The sequence below is a fragment of the Babesia bovis genome, chromosome 3 (genome assembly GCF_000165395.2).
Source record: "Babesia bovis T2Bo chromosome 3, whole genome shotgun sequence".
In the NCBI taxonomy this organism is placed as follows: Eukaryota; Apicomplexa; class Aconoidasida; order Piroplasmida; family Babesiidae; genus Babesia; species Babesia bovis.
This window is the reverse complement of record NC_010575.1, coordinates 2,546,040-2,565,235: the sequence shown is the minus strand read 5'-3', so window position 1 is coordinate 2,565,235 and position 19,196 is coordinate 2,546,040. Positions and strand designations below refer to the sequence as shown.

The 19,196-nt window shown below is 39.8% G+C and overlaps 7 protein-coding genes across 7 annotated transcripts; 4 read left to right on the top strand and 3 right to left on the bottom strand.

Annotated features, from left to right (window-relative positions):
- Positions 1 to 376: 376 nt before the first annotated feature.
- Positions 377 to 6,884, bottom strand: BBOV_III011880 (putative integral membrane protein). The gene has a single exon (XM_001612258.2). The coding sequence runs from the start codon at positions 6,674 to 6,676 to the stop codon at positions 581 to 583; it is 6,096 nt and encodes a 2,031-aa protein (XP_001612308.1). The 5' UTR covers positions 6,677 to 6,884; the 3' UTR covers positions 377 to 580.
- A 418-nt stretch (positions 6,885 to 7,302) lies between these two features.
- BBOV_III011870 (Histidine triad nucleotide-binding protein 1 (HIT) domain protein) lies at positions 7,303 to 8,062 on the top strand. The gene is made up of 4 exons (XM_001612257.2): positions 7,303 to 7,550; positions 7,587 to 7,639; positions 7,676 to 7,810; positions 7,923 to 8,062. The coding sequence occupies exons 1-4, from the start codon at positions 7,334 to 7,336 to the stop codon at positions 8,058 to 8,060; spliced, it is 543 nt and encodes a 180-aa protein (XP_001612307.1). The 5' UTR covers positions 7,303 to 7,333; the 3' UTR covers positions 8,061 to 8,062.
- Positions 8,063 to 8,369: 307 nt separating this feature from the next.
- On the top strand, positions 8,370 to 10,430 carry BBOV_III011860 (uncharacterized protein). The gene is made up of 8 exons (XM_051767617.1): positions 8,370 to 8,714; positions 8,781 to 8,840; positions 9,024 to 9,188; positions 9,228 to 9,291; positions 9,327 to 9,547; positions 9,582 to 10,111; positions 10,149 to 10,237; positions 10,273 to 10,430. Exons 1-8 carry the CDS (start codon positions 8,574 to 8,576, stop codon positions 10,359 to 10,361), a joined length of 1,359 nt encoding a protein of 452 aa, XP_051623574.1. The 5' UTR covers positions 8,370 to 8,573; the 3' UTR covers positions 10,362 to 10,430.
- A 730-nt stretch (positions 10,431 to 11,160) lies between these two features.
- On the bottom strand, positions 11,161 to 13,149 carry BBOV_III011850 (uncharacterized protein). The gene has a single exon (XM_001612255.2). It carries the CDS (start codon positions 13,105 to 13,107, stop codon positions 11,176 to 11,178), a length of 1,932 nt encoding a protein of 643 aa, XP_001612305.1. The 5' UTR covers positions 13,108 to 13,149; the 3' UTR covers positions 11,161 to 11,175.
- A 35-nt stretch (positions 13,150 to 13,184) lies between these two features.
- BBOV_III011840 (glutamyl-tRNA synthetase family protein) lies at positions 13,185 to 15,996 on the bottom strand. The gene is made up of 7 exons (XM_051767642.1): positions 15,033 to 15,996; positions 14,703 to 14,999; positions 14,544 to 14,668; positions 13,664 to 14,509; positions 13,456 to 13,618; positions 13,335 to 13,420; positions 13,185 to 13,296 (listed from the first exon to the last, which is right to left on the bottom strand). Exons 1-7 carry the CDS (start codon positions 15,649 to 15,651, stop codon positions 13,273 to 13,275), a joined length of 2,160 nt encoding a protein of 719 aa, XP_051623573.1. The 5' UTR covers positions 15,652 to 15,996; the 3' UTR covers positions 13,185 to 13,272.
- A 289-nt stretch (positions 15,997 to 16,285) lies between these two features.
- BBOV_III011830 (Yos1-like family protein) lies at positions 16,286 to 16,566 on the top strand. The gene has a single exon (XM_001612253.2). It carries the CDS (start codon positions 16,311 to 16,313, stop codon positions 16,539 to 16,541), a length of 231 nt encoding a protein of 76 aa, XP_001612303.1. The 5' UTR covers positions 16,286 to 16,310; the 3' UTR covers positions 16,542 to 16,566.
- A 49-nt stretch (positions 16,567 to 16,615) lies between these two features.
- Positions 16,616 to 19,104, top strand: BBOV_III011820 (uncharacterized protein). Its single transcript, XM_001612252.2, has 3 exons — positions 16,616 to 18,084; positions 18,119 to 18,343; positions 18,378 to 19,104. The coding sequence occupies exons 1-3, from the start codon at positions 16,633 to 16,635 to the stop codon at positions 19,062 to 19,064; spliced, it is 2,364 nt and encodes a 787-aa protein (XP_001612302.2). The 5' UTR covers positions 16,616 to 16,632; the 3' UTR covers positions 19,065 to 19,104.
- Positions 19,105 to 19,196: the final 92 nt, after the last annotated feature.

Genomic DNA, 19,196 nt, shown 5'->3' with positions numbered 1-19,196 from the left:
AGAATCCTACATACTTTAGACATGTCCATTATTTTATGTTTTAATGAATATCATTCTAACTATAGTCAAAAAGATCCCACATTTAAAAGCTTCGGTGACTTTGTCGTTTTTCGACAGTCAACAATGCTTTTAATATCCTATAAGTGTAGCACATTGCTGCGATATTAGAATTAATGTTCATTCAGGGAGTTTCATTACAAACATGTTACACATCCTGTGAAAAAGATGCTTCTGTATATAATTATTACTAAAAGTGTGTTTCATTGCCTATTAAGTATCTACATTCATTTCTATTTTGATGTGTAGCCATTCTACTAAAACGGGAACCAACTGCCATACAACCACCGTAATCCTGTTATGTCATTAATAATAAATTAAATTGGTCCATAGGCGTTACAAATCGCCCAAATGGTATACTGCTATACAATAGCATTTATCAAATATGTTCCACTAAGCGTTATAACTTCATCATTCTTCAAACATATGTAGGTACGCTTAAACCAATGGGACGGTAGTTGATGTTCAATTATGATGTATTCAATACCTCATTTAAAACTCAGAGGGTGTTATCACCCATTATTCACTTTGGTTCCTTTGAATATTCTTCAATCTTCCTCATTGCGATTGGTGTTTCTATTAGCCATATTTCATGGGTATTGTAATCACGTTTTACTACACCGTAATTTCCACCATTGCGACGTATCCATGCATCATCTCGTGTCTGTACAACTTGATCTATATTTTTGTACTTGAACCTGCTTATATAGTGGGACCTTTCGTACTCAGGTTTCAATTTGTAGGTGGTGGAATATAAAGTTTCTCCCACGACTAGGTGGATTTCATCAGGTAATGGGCGATCAAGATCGAGAACCACAGGTATCATTGGCAATGCTGATGCGACGTATTTTCCAACATCCATAGGATGCAATCCCATATTGCTGGTCTCCACACCCATGTTAGGCTTTATTAAATAGAGGCTATCATCGATCACGTTAATGGAACCGGATTCTTTCGGGAACAATTCAGGCTGATACATTTCATTTGCGTAGTCGATACTTATTGTAGCATTATCGATGGTTGTGGTTGGATAACTATATCTTTCGTTTATCGCTGGTCCAAACTCCCATGTGGAATCCACTAGAGTAGCCGCCATTGAAACACATGTAAGAATGCGTTTATTCCAATCCAATGTGAATACATACAGATTCCCGGTTTTAGCATCCTTGCCTCTATCTGGGACCAACACAACTTTTACGATGTGGTTGCTGGCATAACGATTTAGGTTTGCACCATTATATGCGATAATATTGATATATTTAAAATCTTCTGCTGGCCCCAATGTATAATTCCCATCATTATGATATTCAACTACAAGTTTCTTTGACCGTAGATCACTATCTGGCACAAATTTCATACTCTGCTTTGCGGATTTGAATTTTAAGTATAGCCTATCTTTGACATTGGTGTCTGGGTATATAATAGGCAATACCATGAACAAAATACCGGAATCCAGATCCTTCATCATAACGAATATAACTGTAGACACATCAGTGCGGTCTATGAGAGTCAATCCTTTAGGGCTTTGTAAATGAACCCTCATTATAACATCATTACTGTAAACAACCGTACAGAACACATATGGCGGTGACGTACTTCCTATATCGGAGACTCTGATGGGTATATACTCTTGTTTAGTACCATCACGTATATATTCTTTGAAAGAGAATTTCTTGTTCATCATACCATAGAATCCAAGCTTCTCGTAATTATCCTTGCTTGTTGTATACATATATATAATTTCTCTATCGCCCAAACTTTTCCCAGTGGTTGTGTCGAATACTGTACGAGTCAATCCAGGGACATTTATTTCTGTGATACGATGGGTTTTGTTATATATAGGCTTGATTCTGTAGTACAAACCATCAGGAGTTTTCAATTCGGTTACTTCTACTTCGGTTGCTTTGTAACCTTTAATGTTACTGATTACTACGGGTATCTTCGAGATGCCTGTTTCAGCTATAAATGCCGTATCATTTTCATTGAACGGGCGTGGGATCAGATTTCCGGCATTTTTGTATCGCAATATATACCATCCAGTTTTCTCAAGCTCATTGACCAAGGCAGCATCACATGGCTCCACAGAGTAGCGGTTCTCATTGAGTCTATATACATCCACTGACATATCAGTTACATTTTGTGGAGGCATTCTAAAGGCATCATCGATTACACCGGTGAACTGATAGAGTCCACCTACCACCCTGGCCTCGCTGGTCACACATGTTAGGATACCAGTGTTAGTATCGTACAAAAAGAAATAAATGGTTGCTTTATTAGTTCCTTCGCCCTTCGGAATTATCGTACCTCGTATAACCTTATGCACTTCTCCTTCTACTGTAATACTATTGATCTGCGTTATATCGGCATATACATTATCATTCACAGGTAAAAACCTTTCGTTTCCATCTTCATCAATGAGAGGTGCATGGTAAACAGTTGTGGCTTCGTTATTATTTCTACATTTGAATTCTCCATTTTTATACATAATGGTTATATGTAGTCGATCCTTCACATCTATTTCAGGGTACTTGATAGGCAACGCTATCTTAACACTTTGTCCTGGCCCATCATTGCCCATATTAGACATTAGCAAAGCATCGGAAGTTTCATCCAACAATGATATACTCTTTTCATTTTCCAGCATAACTCTCATAATAACCGCATTTCCATTTCTGAATTGTGTCAATTGATATGGACTGGAATGTTGACCACGTTTCTGCAATCCTACCAAGGTGAATTTTTCGTCATCACCTTTCTTATACTGCTGGAACATGGTTTTACCATCCCTGATATACTGTACAAGGATATATTCATTGTTTTCTCTAGTTAAAGTCTCCACTGAAAGGATACCATCGCCTTTGTGCAAGAGGTCACCCCCTGCACCCATGACATCGACAACAACACCTTTATACATTACTTTGCTAATAAAATGACTGTATTTATATTCCCATTTGAGCGTGTATTGTTTAGCGTCCCGACTAAAAAGGAGCATTTGCACTTCGGTAGGCATATGCCTATCAATATCCAATTCCAATGGCGTAAGCTTCATTTCTTCTGCTATTAAGAAACCACTTGACGGTTTAATACCCTTTTCATCACCATAGTTGTCGCCTATATCCATATTAACAGCATAAAACAACCCCTTTTCAAGCTCTCTCATTATACCATGTGTTTCTGGTGCAACTGCTGGTGGGACACCGGCATTTTGGGGCATAACAAGGCTAATATGATCTATATCCACTAGGGGTATAGAGTATACGTCTTCATAGTCAGCTTCAACACTCCATACTGAAAAACGTATAATCCCGTTTTGCACAATAGCACTAAGTGATGCGGACATTGCATCATAAACAAAACTATAAACATCGGCTCTGACCTTACATTCCTCTGTTGGGATGACTATAACCTTGAGTAACTGCAATCCATTTCTGAGTAAATTCCTGTATTGGGCATTGGCGAATTCCACAAATCGCTTCCCAATACCTGGTATTAGCATTGGCCTTTCATTTTTATCCTTTCCCACAACAAGGCACTGCACGCTGCCCACTGGCATATCCAACATCCCAAGTCCTTCATTCACTTCGAAAGCGATGTTTATTTCATCTTGGAGATCATATTTGGGCAATTTTATTGGGACAACCATTTTGACATATGGCATAGTGTTATCATCGCCGACACATGCCAATAATCTTGTCTTTCTTGTCATATCAATCAGCGATTCACCCTTTTCATTCTGCAGTAGAGTACTTAAGAGAACGGCATCTCCCACAGTGACGGTTGTAACAATGGACGGCTTATCTGACACCTCATGCCTGAATCCGTCAGTTTCATAAAATTTCTCATCTCCCTTTCTGTGGAAATGCTTGATCTTTGATATCTGATCACTCCAGTATTGTATTCTTACTGTTTCTGAATCTTCCGATTTTACAATAAAGACGGAAGTGATAGAGGGTTCAATTTCATTATCTACTTTCTTATCCATTACGGAGAATTTGAGGTTATCGTATATAACACATCCCATGTAATGCGTTCTTTTAAATATATTTTTGATGGTATAATACTCAAAGTGCCTTTCCGACATTGTGCGCTTCTCTATTTCCACTTTCAGAGGCTTACCAATAACAAGTTCCACAGGTAGCTTCGGCAGACCTTCAATCTCCAACCAGGCAATATCCTGCTGATGTATACCCACGGAATCTTCTTCAACATCGTTAAAAATGTTGACAACGAACATATGTTTAGATTTTACCGTACGTATTTCACCTGCGGTATTTGGTTGAATTGTAGGTTTCAGATCCAGCATCTCTGGTACCACCAATACAACAGGAGAATAGTTAACAGATGGGTAAATAAATATATCAACATATTTTTGCCCATTTACATCTTGTACATGTTTTTGCGGTTTGACTGAATTCCTAACTTCATATTGTTCCCAGCGCCCAGCTACCATTCTAGCGTTACGTACTATACAACTCAATCCTGCCTGTGTTCTTGTGTATATGAAGGTGTACAACAATCCGGTTTCATCGTCATCATTACTTGGCACGATGACATTTTGGATAACATGGCAATGTTGCTTACCTAGCCAAATAGTGCGTGACCCGATGCTGGCTCCCGCATTAGCTCTTTCTAGATAATATCCTCGTTCAGTTCGTGTTACCAGCAGTATGAACTTTGCCATCCTTTCAACGGTAACTATGTTATTCTCTACGGTGAGCTTCAGCTGCAATCTATGCTTGATATTCCCATCCGGAAAAACGACGGGAACAGAAAATGCTAATGACCATTGGTTCAAACTATGTTTATACTGCACGAGGACACTGGGTTTTGATGATGGATCTAGCATTGATAGTCCAGCCCTATTTTGCAACATGGCTTTGATTATTAGCATTCCTTTGTGCACTACTGCATCTAGTTGATATGGCAAATCTCCATATGGCATCGGTACAGTTGGCACCCGATCGAAATCCGTTGACTGTGGACTTCTGGTATATAGTTGCATATAGCTTTTACCACCTCTCACATAATGGATTTCTATTTTCACCCAACCTGCGATATGGGTATATACAACGGCTGTAATAGTATCTTCACTTGTGATCATCGTTTCATCTTCCTTGTACAATGTGAACTCAAAGTTATCTAGCCTTACTCCGAAGAAAGTACTCTCATCCGTGAATTCCCCATCCATGGTATAGTATTGTATGCTATTATCTCTTTTGAGTACCATCCTTTTAATTTCTTTGGGAAGTTCTTTTCCGAATTCGAGGATAATTCTTTTCTTTGACATGAATGGATCTGCTGATACAACAGAGATTTCACTATCTCCAGTTGTGCTTCCATAAGCATTTTCTTCTTCTAAAGCCGCACAGGCAGTTTCATAGTCACTGTACTTTCCGTAAGGTATACAATCTACGTGATATCTGACGTAATCCTGGTACTCATGTGCATAATTCGTGTTTTCTGGATACAACACCGGTCTAGATGTACCATTTCCTGGGATAACTGCTCTGGCAGCCATATAGTTAGTGCTTGGCATGTCATATTGTTCGATGACGTTGTTTCCTACTACCCATGTATTGTATGTGTAGGTTCCTGTTACCACTGCACATGTGATGACAGATGTGATATCATTATACAGGATAAGGTAAACCTTCGATACGGTGGGATTATATCTGTTGACCACAATGAGGTACCTAAGGATATGTTGCCTATCTCCATCGATGATGATATACTTTGACCTGTAAATATGTTCGATTTGGTACCTCGCTGGATTTTTAACTTTGTAAGATCCATTTTCGTATTCAGCTATTTTAATGCGATCCCTTCTTGAAAGGTCCGGGTGGCTGAAATTATCACCATCTACATCGAAATCTGCGTATACTCTGTCTACGATTCCTTCAGTTGAGATTCCATATTCGAACATCCAGGTGACTCTGAATCCATTATTTTGGTCTGACAGCTTAGTGGTTGATACCTTAGCTCTATGCGCGGGTGTAACCAGTGATTGTCCATGTTGGTTTTGCAACATCAGTTTGACCACAAGTTTATCTCCAAGATCGACTGTATCAAGGTGCATAGCTCTATAGAAAGTGGGTAGCTTAGCAGCCACGACTTTGTTGAAGGTACCATCATCACCTTCTCTCATGTAGTCTTCTAGTTGGACCTTACCGAACTTTCTGTAGTGCACTGACACCTTTGTCCAATCGCTTGCTTGGTGGTAATGCACACTGATAACCGCATCGTTTGGTAGCACTTTAGTTACTCCTTGTGGGTTGATGGTAATATCAATTCCCTTGAATATGACTTGATTGATGTAGTGCGTTTCCTTGAACGATGGTCTCAGCCTGTATAGTACTATATCGTTTCCTTGTTGCAGCACTATTTCGATAGCTCTATCATGATGTTTGTTATTGCGATCAATAAGTAACGGTTTTTTGGTAAGGGCTCCACGTTGCTCTTCTAGTGCGAAGATAGGTCCAGCTGCTTGTTGTGGCACTTCGCTGTTATTCTCCCAATAGTTTGGGTTTAGAAGTACTATTCCTGCTATTACCACCAACCCACCCAGTGCTAGGGTGGTAGACACGAGTCCTATGGTACGTCTTGTCCATGGTCTAACCATCTTGTCTATTTCGTTATAGCTTTAAATTGTGCTACTTGCTTGACTCATATGTTATTTTTCTATTCTGGCTTCATACATATTAGGTTAAGACACAAGTTGTTTGATGTTAAGACACACGTATGAAGTTAATTCGTTAATGAGTCGTCTTTGGAATGCCCGCAGCCGCATATGTCTCGTACATTGCTTAAGAGAAAGACTATATACTTCGCTGCGGCTTTGTATTCATAAGAAAACAAATTCTTCATACACACCTGTAGTTGTTTGGTCGTGGCTGGGGTATATATAACCCCTGTGTGTACCGTTGTTTTTGCAATATTAAAGCATTCTATATTATTATTTGTTATTGTAATGGTTAATTCTATGTATTAAAGCAACAATTTGTTATGTTATACTACTATGGTTACTTAACTCATAAGTGTGTATAATATGGCAAATATACAGCGTTTGGCATCCAGTATGTTAGGGGATTCAGTTTCGTATTTGGTTGGTATGGTTTTGACTCGTTTAGAGTACATCATATTTCTGTTTTAGGGATCTCTTAGTTGGAATTGGTTTAGGTGTGTATGTTGTAGTGTGTCCCTCGTTGTTTTCTCTTCATCCACACGTCCTTTTTATAACTATACTAAACGTATGAATCATTAATTAATAAATATTCACATGTTATTAGTTGGCTTTTCACGGTCTTTGACGTGCTTGTCTTTGACTGTACCTTTATTATATCCCTGTGTCTTCGCTAGAGTATCTAGTTTTCGTTTACCGCAACGTGCTTTTAATTTATCAATAGCAACATTTTCTAACTGTAAAATGTCGCCCATTAGAATGGGTTCTGACGAATCAACATTTAATCCCTCTGAGGAGGAGTTAACTGTGTTTGGTGTGTTTCCTTCTTTTAGGGTTCATATCGTTGTAGACCGTATAGTTGATGGTAGTATTCCTTGTGTTAAGGTCTATGAGGATGAGCACGTTGGTTTGCATTATTAACTGGAAATTGATTTACAGATTCTTGCTTTTCATGATATCAAGCCGGTTGCTCCAGTTCACTTTTTGGTGATTCCAAAGCGTCATGCCGGCTTAACTCGTTTGAGTAATGCCACTGATGCTCATGCTAAGATTTTGGGTTATATGATGGTCAAGGTTGGTTCTTTATCTTATTTAGCTTATGTTGTGATTATGTGTACACCTTATGTTTTTAAAAAGTTTTCAGCAGTTACTCTTTTTGTATACCCTTATACTGTTATATTTGTAGGTTGCTGAGATAACTCGAAGCCTTAACATTGGTGATTATCGTCTGGTTATTAATGACGGTGCTGGTGCGGGTCAGCAGATATTTCACTTGCATATGCACGTTATTGCTGGCCGTCAGTTGAGCTGGCCTCCAGGGTAAACTTTAATCTAGATTGGGTTTTGCTCGTTTAGCAACCTTTTATATTAATGAATGAAAATTTCGTTTATTGCTAATGATGTATGTTGTTTTTTTAGTCATGGAACAGATAGATCTTAGTACATCGGTTTAATACTGCGTGACGTAATCTTCTGTTCTTTTTTGTATGTTCCAAGTGTGCTATATATATCTAGTTTGTGATAGATGTGGTAATAGCGGGATTCTATTTTTGTGTTTGCTATATGTCTCGTGACCTATGTTACACGTTTGTAGCCCAATTTTGTCGTTCAAAGATCGAGTTACACTTTAGTTTATCATATGTCTTGTCTACAGATTGATGTGTAGATGTATCGTGAGTGTTCGCGGTTGATTTAGCATTATTACCTCATTGTCAATTCCACATCGGTGTGTAGACCATATGAAATGTGATCATTTCCTTCTGTTTTCCTTTATTATGACCTCATTCTGAACCATTATGGTATTGCTACATTGCTGTGAAGTACTTTAGTTACCATAATGTTTGACCAGGGTGGCACTCCGTTGTCTTATACTGCCTTTAAGATTTCACAAGGGCTCCCTATTAAGTGGAATCAGAATGAGAATAGATTCATATCGGCAGTTGAACAGTACTTCCACAAGTATTCTATGATTACATCGGTATGTTTTTCTAAACTATTACATTCTTCTTGTTTCATTGCTTTTATGATTATTTATTTTCTTTAGGTTGCTCTTGCTTTTCCTCAATCAGAATCATCTTCTTTTGATGTATTTGATTTTTTTCAGGTATGTGTAATTGATATTCGTATACTGGTGTAATGTGATGAATCTTTAGCAGTTTCTCTGCTTTGAAGCATGAATCATGTTCTGTTCAATTATCTTATTTGGTTACATCTATTATATTAGTTCTAATTCATTGGAACTGTATATGTCATGTAAATACTATCGTATTTATTCACTTTGTAGCAGTCTGCTGGCTTTAAATTAGACAATTTATGTCTTGGTGCTTTGTGTACTTCGGAATTCATTCGTGGCGTGCTGCTACCTTATAAGTTGCGTTTTTGTAGCACTGGTAATATTGATGGTTTAACCATTCTATTTTCTTTAAGTTTTGATGAGGGTCTATATCTTTCGGTTGGTTGGCTTCAACAATTGTTGACTCGTTTTGTATAGTTACCTAAACATGCCATTTCAACTTTGGGTTTGTCCAACACTTCTTATGTGAATATTCACAAGGGTGGGTTTGGTTTGAAATTGTATCCACTGTTTCAGATGGCATCATAAGCTTGCACATGGATGTATTATCTTCGGGTTACCTGAAGGAAGATTCCAAGCTTTGTAATCGCACAGTCACTGCATTAAATCGCATTTCATCTTGCAGTGCAATGATATCGCAGCAGAGTCTTACGCAGTCAGATAATACTGGCTTATACACTGAGTTGCTGAAGCTAGGTTGTGATGTACTCCCATTGAAGCCTTGTGCATCGTCTAAGGTTGTTTTGAACATATTCCCTTATATTTGTACAGATATATTATCCTGCTGCAGATACGCTATTAAATCCTGTTGATATATCTATAATGGTTGATTATGGCTTGAAGCACGGCGTGATTTCTGAGAATGCTCTTGATTCTGGATCCGCAGTGGAAACTGGCGTTCACGTTCTCAATGACTTCAAGCGGCGCAAAATGACATCTGTTAAAACATCACAAAGCTCAAATGACACTATGGATCGTGTTTTGAATTACCGTGGTGCACTATTTAAGGCTTATCGTACTTTGGGTGATGTTAATAACCATGGTATGGATACTGTGTGCAATGTATTATCGGAGCTTGAGAAGCATGATTTTAGTTCCGTTACTGAACACGTTGTAACTCGCTTACGCCAGGAGATAGATACTTTAATATTTCGTGGGTTACATTCACCTGGTATAACCAATGGAAACGTTAATGAGGATTCCATTTTGGACGATACGCCTCGTAAGCCTTTTATCATTTCTACTTTGAGCAACATAGCTATGTCGTCGGAGCACTTATATGCTATTTTCAACTATGCATGGTACTTTGTATTTTCTGTTATTCCATAATGTTTTTAGGGAACGCTTAGTCACTTCCGTTGACATGTTTATTATATCTGTTACTTCACAACGTTCATGTAAGGAGAATATAAATTGCAAGTTCATGGGTACGTTTTTAGGATTTTGTAATAATTACTTACAGAGACAGCTCCTGGTAGTGACCATTTATATTTGATATGTTCTAAGACTTCCGAGTCTGAAGCTACTGTATTTCTGATATCTTCTAATTAGTCTTAGCGATCAATGGAAGGCGGTCCATTGGAATGTAGACGACTGCAATTTTTGATATTGCAAACCTTTTAATTATGTCAAGGATCACGACTCCTTGGTTAAATGTAGTTATCGTATTTAATTTTTTAGATATGCTCGCATCACGGCAATATTGTATGTTCCCTGGCACATCAGTGTGTATAGTTGCATATTGTTATGTTATCCTGTATGTTTGTAACATTTGTGCATAGAAACCTCCTATATGCACTATGTTGAGTTAGATATAATAGATATCCGTAAGTTTTATTGAATTGATTCCATAGAAGACATGCTACATATACACTGGTCTATAGGGGTGTGTACCATTTGTGTGTAACAGGAGCGGCTTTTTCGCGTATTAATATTAATTAATTGCTTCTACGCAATGGGTTTTGTTAGGTTATTTCGTTTAAGTCAACGTCATTGGAGTATTCATAATGGATTTTCTTGTGTTAGCCCATTTGATGGACATTGTTATATTTCAGGATGCCGCTTACTATCGCAAGTTTCTGAGTCGCACAAACATGCGGATTGTTTTTTTTCTGCTGTGATGGAAAATAGTAATACCCTTCCCTGTTTAGGGTCAGGGAGCTCTGTAATGTCGGATCCTAATTTACCTACTGAGCTATTATATGGATCTTTACTAAGTCACTATCAATCTGTGGTACCACTGACATTCTCTGGAAGTATTCTAGTTCGTAGCTGGGAGACTAATATGCGTCGTGGCACATATCGTTCTCGACGTCGTAAGCGTTTTATTAGGGTTGGTGAGCGTATATTACGTATAAGTTAGTGTTTATTCTTCTCCGGCATTACCATCGTATGTGCTAATGCTGACGTTGCAATTCTGTCGATCTCCATTGCCCATGTATTTGGCGTATAATCTTTCTACCCATGCGTAGAATTCGCGATTTTGTTCTACTTGTTTTGCGAATGGTGATTCTTGGAAGTTATTACTGATTTGTGCGATTTTTTGGAAGAGTGTGATGATAACCTTTTTGATGATGTATGTGATAACTCTTTGTGGTACTAGTCTTACTTCCGGTATAATATTGGCGTTCAGTTCTACCAGCGTGTGATTTTGCATTGGGTATAGCATGAAGCACAGTTCTGCTGACTTTTGTCTGTACTTTTGTTCTATAGGTTCTATTTCCTGTCCCATGAGTATGCACTTATTGTTTCTGAATGCCACTATTGATTCCGTATCTTTTATTCCACCTTTTTTGAGTATATTTGTGAGGTTATCAACATCTTCTTTAGTTTCTGGTGGTGCTCTACATCCTAGTATGAAGCATCCTGATTCGTCCAATGCGTTGATTGCGATTCCAAAGACCGAGGTTTGCTTGATGCCAATGACTGGGTATTCATATGTTTGTTTGAATACTTTTGTTGTTTTGGAGTATACGTATACGTTGGATGCTTCTTTAAGGAACGGTATCCATTCTGCTGATAGTTGTGTTTCGTTGATTACGCATATAACTCTGATGAGGTCTGTATGCAGTTTTCCTCTAACTTTGACTGATATCGATCCGTCGGACTCACTTCTGTAGAATGTTTCTATAGATCCATACAGCGCCTTAGTCCATCCATCGGCGGTTTTAACTTTATTTTTACTAAAGTGTTGTCCGAACTTGGTATACTTTTTGGTGTACATGAATTTAGATGCGTATGATAGGTACCTTGATGTCCTTGCTCTACGTGTTTTATCATTTAGTTCGACAGTGTTTGGTAGTCTGACGTTATCGGTTTGGCGTACTACTCTTGGTGAGTCATTGCTGGATTCCGCTACGTCAACTTCGTCTCTGAATGACACTCTGGGTTTATCTATGGAGTCGAGTTTCTTCCTTCCGCTTCCATCGTCCGTGTGTATTGATTGACGTGATTCATATTCTGCGGTTTCTATTGAAGATTCCCATAATTTGGCTATTACGTGCTGTTTGTAGTCGAGTATATGTTGTTTCATGAGTGTCATGTTAAATTTCGTAAACAGGTCAATTACGAATATTTTCTCTGCTGCATTCGTCATGAATGCTTCATCTTTTGCTACTGTTTCTATCATTTCTTTGATACTATTTGGTGTATCTTTTGGTAGCCTTTCCATTACATTTACCAATGGGTGCCATGTGCTTTTATCTTCTTCATCCCCGTAGATGAAGTGTATTTTTTGCAGCATATTACACAAGATTTTATCTGCGAATATTACCTTTTTTTCTTTCATTGCTGCTTTTGTCATGATGATTGAGTTTTCTACGAATATTTGCATAACTCTTTCAGTTCTCGTTTCACCTTTTGGTAATTTTACTTCGTTCAATACTTGATTCTGCTCAATTGCCTCATTTGTTCCTATTTTCTCAATATCTATGGATGGTATATTGAGCTGTCTTTTATTTTCTTCCTGTGAACGCTTAACTACGTTAACATCTTGCTTCTCTGGATCTGCAGTTTCCTCTTTACTTACAGCTTCAATTTTACTATCTGGATCCTCTGCATCGTCTTTGACTTCTTCTATTACCTCTTCTTCTGTATCTCTGCAACACCTATACATCAGTATGTTTCTGATGGCAAAAGTTGAGTTGAGTATTCCCATGATATATCTGTTGACCATTGCGACATAACTTTCATTTTCATCTAGTTGTGTTGGTTCTTCTGGTGTTATTTCTTCTATTTCAGGTTCTTCATTTTGGGTGCATGGGCTTTCGACCCTGGGCTGTTCTTCGTTTTGTTCCATGGCTTTCTGTTGTACAAACTTCGTAAACTACATACATTCGACACTACTATACATGACTATGTTAAATAATCTATTCTTTTGGCTACAATAGTTTCATTCCGGTGTGCACCACGCTTTATTTGTGGTTTAGGGTTGGGTGTGTATGTCGTTGCATATCTTCCATGTTCACTTCTTCTTCATTTTTCCATCCTGCAATGGTGTATATATTATCTAGATTTGTGACGCACCGGTATGCTGACCATGACTAGATGTCCTTCACTTGCTGGTTTATCGATTATGTAGTATCCTCGTCTTTCCAGTTGCACGATGGTACCTGTTAGGGTCTATATATATAGTAACTCAGTTTACCTTTGCTCAGTGATGCTAGTTGCTTATCTGCGAGGCACTCTGTAGTCCACTCAGTGACAGGTTCTAGGAATTTCCTCATATCTTCAGGTTCCTTGAGTTCTTCTGGGTCTATTTTGTCCACTGCTAACAGATCGCTATATAGCTTCAGCGTACACTTGACGAGCTGCAATGTTGTTATTTTTTTTGTTAACCCTCACTTGATACCTACCTTGTCGTCATCTTTTGGTAGCCAGTGTAGCTTCTTTTTAGTCTTTTTGAAATCACCTCCTGGGTTGATCTGTCCTGTGAATGCTGGCTTCGACACGAATACATTTCCCCATCGCATTAATGTAACTTCTTCACCGTCTACAATTTCATCGGCATCAACGCGGTCCAGTAGTACTGTTGGTGTAAACCATATATCACACTCTCCCATATTTGGGTCTTTAGGGTGCAGCATTCTCTTTGATGGTGGTAGTTCCACTTGACTAAAGTTATCTAGTTTCAGTTCCACTGCATCTATTTCCACTGCTGCGTACCTTGGTACAATCGGGTCTATAATTTGCTTATTCTTGGCCCATAACTTATCCCATTCCATGAGGTTAACTGCTTTGGATGGCCCCTGTTCCAGTATAAAGTCAAATAGTGCTTTTTTGGTTAGTCCTCTTCGCATAATACCCCTAACTGTTGGCATCCTTGGGTCATCCCATCCTGTGACAATTCCTTCGTCCACGAACCACTGTAGCTTCCGTTTAGACAGTACAGTCTTTACGAAATTCAACCTGCTGAATTCGTAAATTTCCACGGGCCTCAGGTTACATTGCTGTATGAACCACTGGTACTGTGGGATACGTGCTGAATATTCGTTAGACCTCAGTGCGTGCGTAACTCCTTCCATTGAATCTACGATTGGACATGCGAAATCATATGTAGGGAACGCCTTGTAGCGATCGCCATGTCTGTTATGTTGCGCGTCAGCTATACACCGGTACATAACAGGGTCCCTTAGGCACTTATTGGTATGGGTCATATCGATCTTTGCTCTTAGGCAGAATCTAGTACCTTTCTCTGTTCCCTGCACAATTGTATTCACTATACTACGGAATTACCTTTAGCATTTCTTCGAAATTTGCTAGATTAGTTTCCACTGGCAAGTCCCTTGCTGCGGATGCTATACCTTCATTTCGCTGGTAGCGCATGGTATTGGTATCCGTGTCATCACAGTACGCAAGTCCTGCTTTATATGGGTCCACTCTATGGATACCTACCCGCTTTGATCATTTTAATTGCATATTCCTGGATGAGTTCAAAGTAATCTGACGTATAGCTAACTGAGGCGAATGGCACCCCCAAAGCCTCCAAATCCTCTTTAATAGTCTCTTCATACTCTATCTTTTCCTTTAATGGGTTTGTATCATCGAATCTGAGTAGCATTTTACCTCCATGCTGCTTAGCGAAGTAGTGATTCAGTAATGCTGCTTTTGTATGTCCGATATGTAGGTACCCAGATGGTTCCGGTGCAAATCTGACTACCAGTTTCCCATGTTCTACGTTTTTCAATGCATCTGTAGCGTTTGTATCTGATAATAGGTACCTACCCTTGTAGGAGTTTTCGAATTGTTCTGCTTTGGTGAATGGTTTCTTATCATTTTTGGTAAATACTTTATTTTCAGCTCGGTTTGTTGTGGCAGTACCCGGGTTAGAATTCACACCTGGTATGGCCATGATGTAATTGAACCATCTTTCCAGGTGCTTGAGTTCTGTTAAACGTTTACGTATTCCCTGTGAGTTTGCTAGCAGTGAGCATTGCAGTACGTCCACTGCTGTCATGCGGTATCCAACAAGGAACGTTCTCATTGTTAGGTGTTGATTAATTTTGGTGTAGTGCTGCCAGAGTTGTTCTTCTGTTTTATGCATACCTGCTCCTTCGCTAATGTATGACAACCACTTATCCAAGCTGGCTGTACTATCTATATACAGCATTCGTTTACAGGTTGATACTCTCAGGCATAGTTCCCTTACAAGTTGTGATATTTGCATTGACACCTTGTCCAAGACGTATGTACCCGGTGTAATAGCCTTGTTTTGTTCCAGCTTTACTACGTCATCATCTGACCTTGACAGCTGTTTAGCGATGGCATCAATAACGATAGCTGCGAATGGCACATCCTTCGGTGCGTGTTGTACCGTTACGGCACATTTGCTTCCGTTGTCCATTTGTATATGTGTTACACAGCAAGTGGTGTAATGGGTACCTCCTTGTAGACGCACGGGTATAGTGTGATAAATGTATTCTAGCTGATGCACGTCCTTCGGTATTGGTTACGGGACCCTATCTGTAGTTTACAAGGCACTATATAGGTAGCGTTCTCGCTTGTACAAGTTAGTATTAGCGATTCGTAGCTTACTATTTGCTGTATATACAGGATCTTTAAATTCCTGACATTACTAGTTCTAATTACTTCCGTGGCCTCTCTAATGCTCGACGCGTATTGATTCCTCGGGTTGTTTACCTGGTATTATCCTATGGACAAGGCCGTATAATATCTTGCAATATACACCTTGCTTTTATTAGTGTGTAAGTGCCACTATAGCGTCGAATTATTGTATTTAATGGGGGATATATTATGTTTCACTGAGTTGCCATTGTGCTTACACAGTGTAGATTTATTATGTATATATACATTCCAGGGCTGATGTGTCACTAGATATGTGACTATGTTGTGTTAGGAGTTCTATTTAATATGACATCGCTTCTGTGTATAGTGACTAGTATGTTCAGGTACAATTTAGATTGATTTAATCTGGCTTACTGGGTATATACTTTCTTTACTTTGTATGGTAGTGTTACGGAGCACTGCGTTATTGGTGGAAGGATGTCTTTTTCATTTTTACATTTGATTGAGGCCGCGGTGCTCATTCTGAATGGCATGGGTATACTGAACGAGCGCCGTGTGCTTAAGCCGTTAGGTTTGGACAAGCCATCATCTGTGAACTCTTTTAGGAATCACATATCTGTTATGTTTTTCACTGTTCGTACTTATTTGCGTGTATTTTTGATTCTTATCAATTTCATCTTAATCCTCTTTGAGTTGGTATTGGGTTAATTGTTTTTCTAGATCTATTCGTATCACAGGATGACCATATTCTTTCTATCGTATTGCTGCGATTAACTCTGTGACATTGTAATGTATTTACATGTTATCAAGGTCGTTCCTTGGGACTTTTAAAACACAATTGGATACAATGAAAGCATTAGTTCTATCTTCCGGTGCCAGGTCTAGTGGCCGAAGCCCTGGTTCTGGCACTTATTCTAAGGACAACATTCCGTGTGGTCGTGCTTCTAGTGGAAACTTTCTCCATGGTACTACAAATGAAATGGCTTATACTTCCCTGGACCATCTTTTCGATGGCCCAGTAACTGAATCCCTGTTGGTCCAGCGTACACTGCTGTCACTTGGTGGGTATGATGCATCTCCTGTGTTTATATGTGCCATTGGAGCTACTAGTTTCCTGGATTCTGTGACCTTAAGGGATGGTATTACAGTACCTCATTTATCGCAGGGCGCATTGCGCCAGTCACTGGTTCGCTTGTTACCCTATGCTTCAAGTGCTCGTTGTCTCCGCATCTTCGTGGATGAGATGGATACTGCTTTTATACATTCCCATGGCATTCCAAGGTCACTCGCTGGGTTGATTTCCTTGTCTACAGATTTAGGTTCCAACCCAGGCAAGCCTAATGTAGACCACCTGGGTGATAATCTGATTTCCTTAAAGAATTCTAATTATGATCACGAATCCCGGTTACTTGACAATGACCTAGTGGATACTGATATCGTCTATCACGGTTATCACTGCCTTGTCCAAGGGGTAAGGTCACTTTGGCATGATTGGCGTGTTATACTTACTATATTCCATCGTAAATTCACATCATCTTTACATCGTGAGTTCTGCGGTGCTGAGTGGAGCAATAACACTCGTGAACTGCTACCACCTGAGCCCAGATCACCACTATGGGATATATTCTTTGGATGCCAGTGGTCTCACTCGGAGGGCGACAGCGGCATATCGGAGTTTAAAGTGACGCTACTTAATCTAGAGCATATTCTATCTCCATTTCTATCTATACTCCTGGAACTCGCAACTTGGCTGGATACCATTCTGTTATATCTAAGTAAACGAAACCTGGGTACAGAGTCAGTAGCCCGGGTAGCTACTATGGTAACTTTATTGAAACTGCGTCATTTCGAGAACATTGGCAACGCCACTATGCAAAGTATTTTTCTTTATTTGCTAAACCAAATAATGTCTCAATTTAAGACACCGCTCTACCTTGGTACCCCGGGCAACCTTGACGACGTTTCATGGTCCTACCTGGGTCCAACATTTACTGAATTACATATGGCCATGGAGACATCAGGGCATCACGTTGTCACAGACCAAGTAGTTCATGGCACAGTGGGTATCTGCTATAATGATCCTGCTGTAGAACAATATATGCCTCCGTCAGGGGACACTGAATTCCGTGTTTGGCACTATTTGGGCACTAAGGCCTTGTCAACTAAGCGTGCTGCTTTGGGTAGTTTCATGTGCTCTCGTGACAAGCTCTGTGCATACTTTGACTTTGTTAGTGGCGTATGCCACTTAAGGGTAGGTACCATCACTTAATAGTTAATATCTACAGTTCGGCGACCTTTTGGACCCCGTATTCAATTTAATCACGCGCGACCAGTTACCTGTAAACTACAACACTAAACTCAGGTCGCTACTAGCCGATGCTGTGGGAAAACACCGTCAGCATATCGGCGGCGTTGGGACCTATGGGAGGAACGCTACAGGGCCTCATGGCCAATTGGTTGATGCATTCACTTATACCGTAGACCAGGGTACCCCTTTGGTGGTAATGGAGGTGGGTACTAAATAGGCTGATACACTTTCTGCAGGCACTGGCTGACCGCCTTGGTACCTTCTATCCCTTCTTTTCCGAGGGTGTTATGGACACTTATTCACGCACAATGTCACATCTATTGGGGTTCCATATCACACTAAAAAACGTAAAGGCCCTCGTGAGGACCTCGCTAAGGACAAATGGCCAATTTCAAGGTTTCTGTATACCGAAGGCATCCCTGCTGCTGTTACATGTATGTCTGTCCCTAGAACGGTACTACTTCTGGGTTACTGAAGATGCATGGACATCGTTCATAAAGCAATTGCGACACTGCAAAAGCGATACTGAGGTTGCCAGGCTCCACGAGGCTTACGTGGAGTACGTAGCACAGTGTCTGCTGGTCGGCCCAAAGGACCCTGGCGCCTCAGGCGCCGATATGGGCAGCCTCTTCAGGGAGCACATGTTCCTTATACGACGCTGTGCGTCGGATATTTTGGGACTGTGCCGTGACGGCATGGATACTGATGACGGCGACGAGATTGAATCACTCTATTTCGTCTTAGAGAGTGAAGTGGCTTCCTTGAAAACCATGCTACACGTTTTGTGTAGCCTGGTCCTCCCAGAAGTGCCGGAATTCGGTCCTGATGAAGAGCGTATACTAGTTACTGTTGTACGTGCCGGTGTTGATCTTAACGGTCCACCGTGCAAGAGCCTAGCGGTACTGCTACGCCTGTTAGGTTAATTCCAGAGCTGAAAAGGCTGATGGACACTATAATAACGAATCTGTATAGAATCTAGTGTTACACATTGCCTATGTGGGTCTTATATATCCATTGCCTAGATTCCTTGGCCGTAGATATACACACAGTATTAG

What these genes read in the sequence shown, in the direction of transcription:
- BBOV_III011880 (XM_001612258.2), bottom strand. Translation starts at nt 6,676, where the DNA reads ATGGTTAGACCATGGACAAGACGTACCATAGGACTCGTGTCTACCACC.
- BBOV_III011870 (XM_001612257.2), top strand. Translation starts at nt 7,334, where the DNA reads ATGTTATTAGTTGGCTTTTCACGGTCTTTGACGTGCTTGTCTTTGACT. An exon ending in GGAGGAGTTAACTGTGTTTG is followed by an intron (nt 7,551 to 7,586) that starts GTGTGTTTCCTT and finishes ATATCGTTGTAG; the next exon opens with ACCGTATAGTTGATGGTAGT. An exon ending in TGGGTTATATGATGGTCAAG is followed by an intron (nt 7,811 to 7,922) that starts GTTGGTTCTTTA and finishes TTATATTTGTAG; the next exon opens with GTTGCTGAGATAACTCGAAG.
- BBOV_III011860 (XM_051767617.1), top strand. Translation starts at nt 8,574, where the DNA reads ATGTTTGACCAGGGTGGCACTCCGTTGTCTTATACTGCCTTTAAGATT. An exon ending in AGTATTCTATGATTACATCG is followed by an intron (nt 8,715 to 8,780) that starts GTATGTTTTTCT and finishes TATTTTCTTTAG; the next exon opens with GTTGCTCTTGCTTTTCCTCA. An exon ending in AGCCTTGTGCATCGTCTAAG is followed by an intron (nt 9,548 to 9,581) that starts GTTGTTTTGAAC and finishes ATATTTGTACAG; the next exon opens with ATATATTATCCTGCTGCAGA.
- BBOV_III011850 (XM_001612255.2), bottom strand. Translation starts at nt 13,107, where the DNA reads ATGGAACAAAACGAAGAACAGCCCAGGGTCGAAAGCCCATGCACCCAA.
- BBOV_III011840 (XM_051767642.1), bottom strand. Translation starts at nt 15,651, where the DNA reads ATGGACAACGGAAGCAAATGTGCCGTAACGGTACAACACGCACCGAAG. An exon ending in TACCAAAAGATGACGACAAG is followed by an intron (nt 13,619 to 13,663) that starts GTAGGTATCAAG and finishes ACAACATTGCAG; the next exon opens with CTCGTCAAGTGTACGCTGAA. An exon ending in ACTAGCATCACTGAGCAAAG is followed by an intron (nt 13,421 to 13,455) that starts GTAAACTGAGTT and finishes AGACCCTAACAG; the next exon opens with GTACCATCGTGCAACTGGAA.
- BBOV_III011830 (XM_001612253.2), top strand. Translation starts at nt 16,311, where the DNA reads ATGTCTTTTTCATTTTTACATTTGATTGAGGCCGCGGTGCTCATTCTG.
- BBOV_III011820 (XM_001612252.2), top strand. Translation starts at nt 16,633, where the DNA reads ATGTTATCAAGGTCGTTCCTTGGGACTTTTAAAACACAATTGGATACA. An exon ending in GTGGCGTATGCCACTTAAGG is followed by an intron (nt 18,085 to 18,118) that starts GTAGGTACCATC and finishes TAATATCTACAG; the next exon opens with TTCGGCGACCTTTTGGACCC. An exon ending in CCCCTTTGGTGGTAATGGAG is followed by an intron (nt 18,344 to 18,377) that starts GTGGGTACTAAA and finishes CACTTTCTGCAG; the next exon opens with GCACTGGCTGACCGCCTTGG.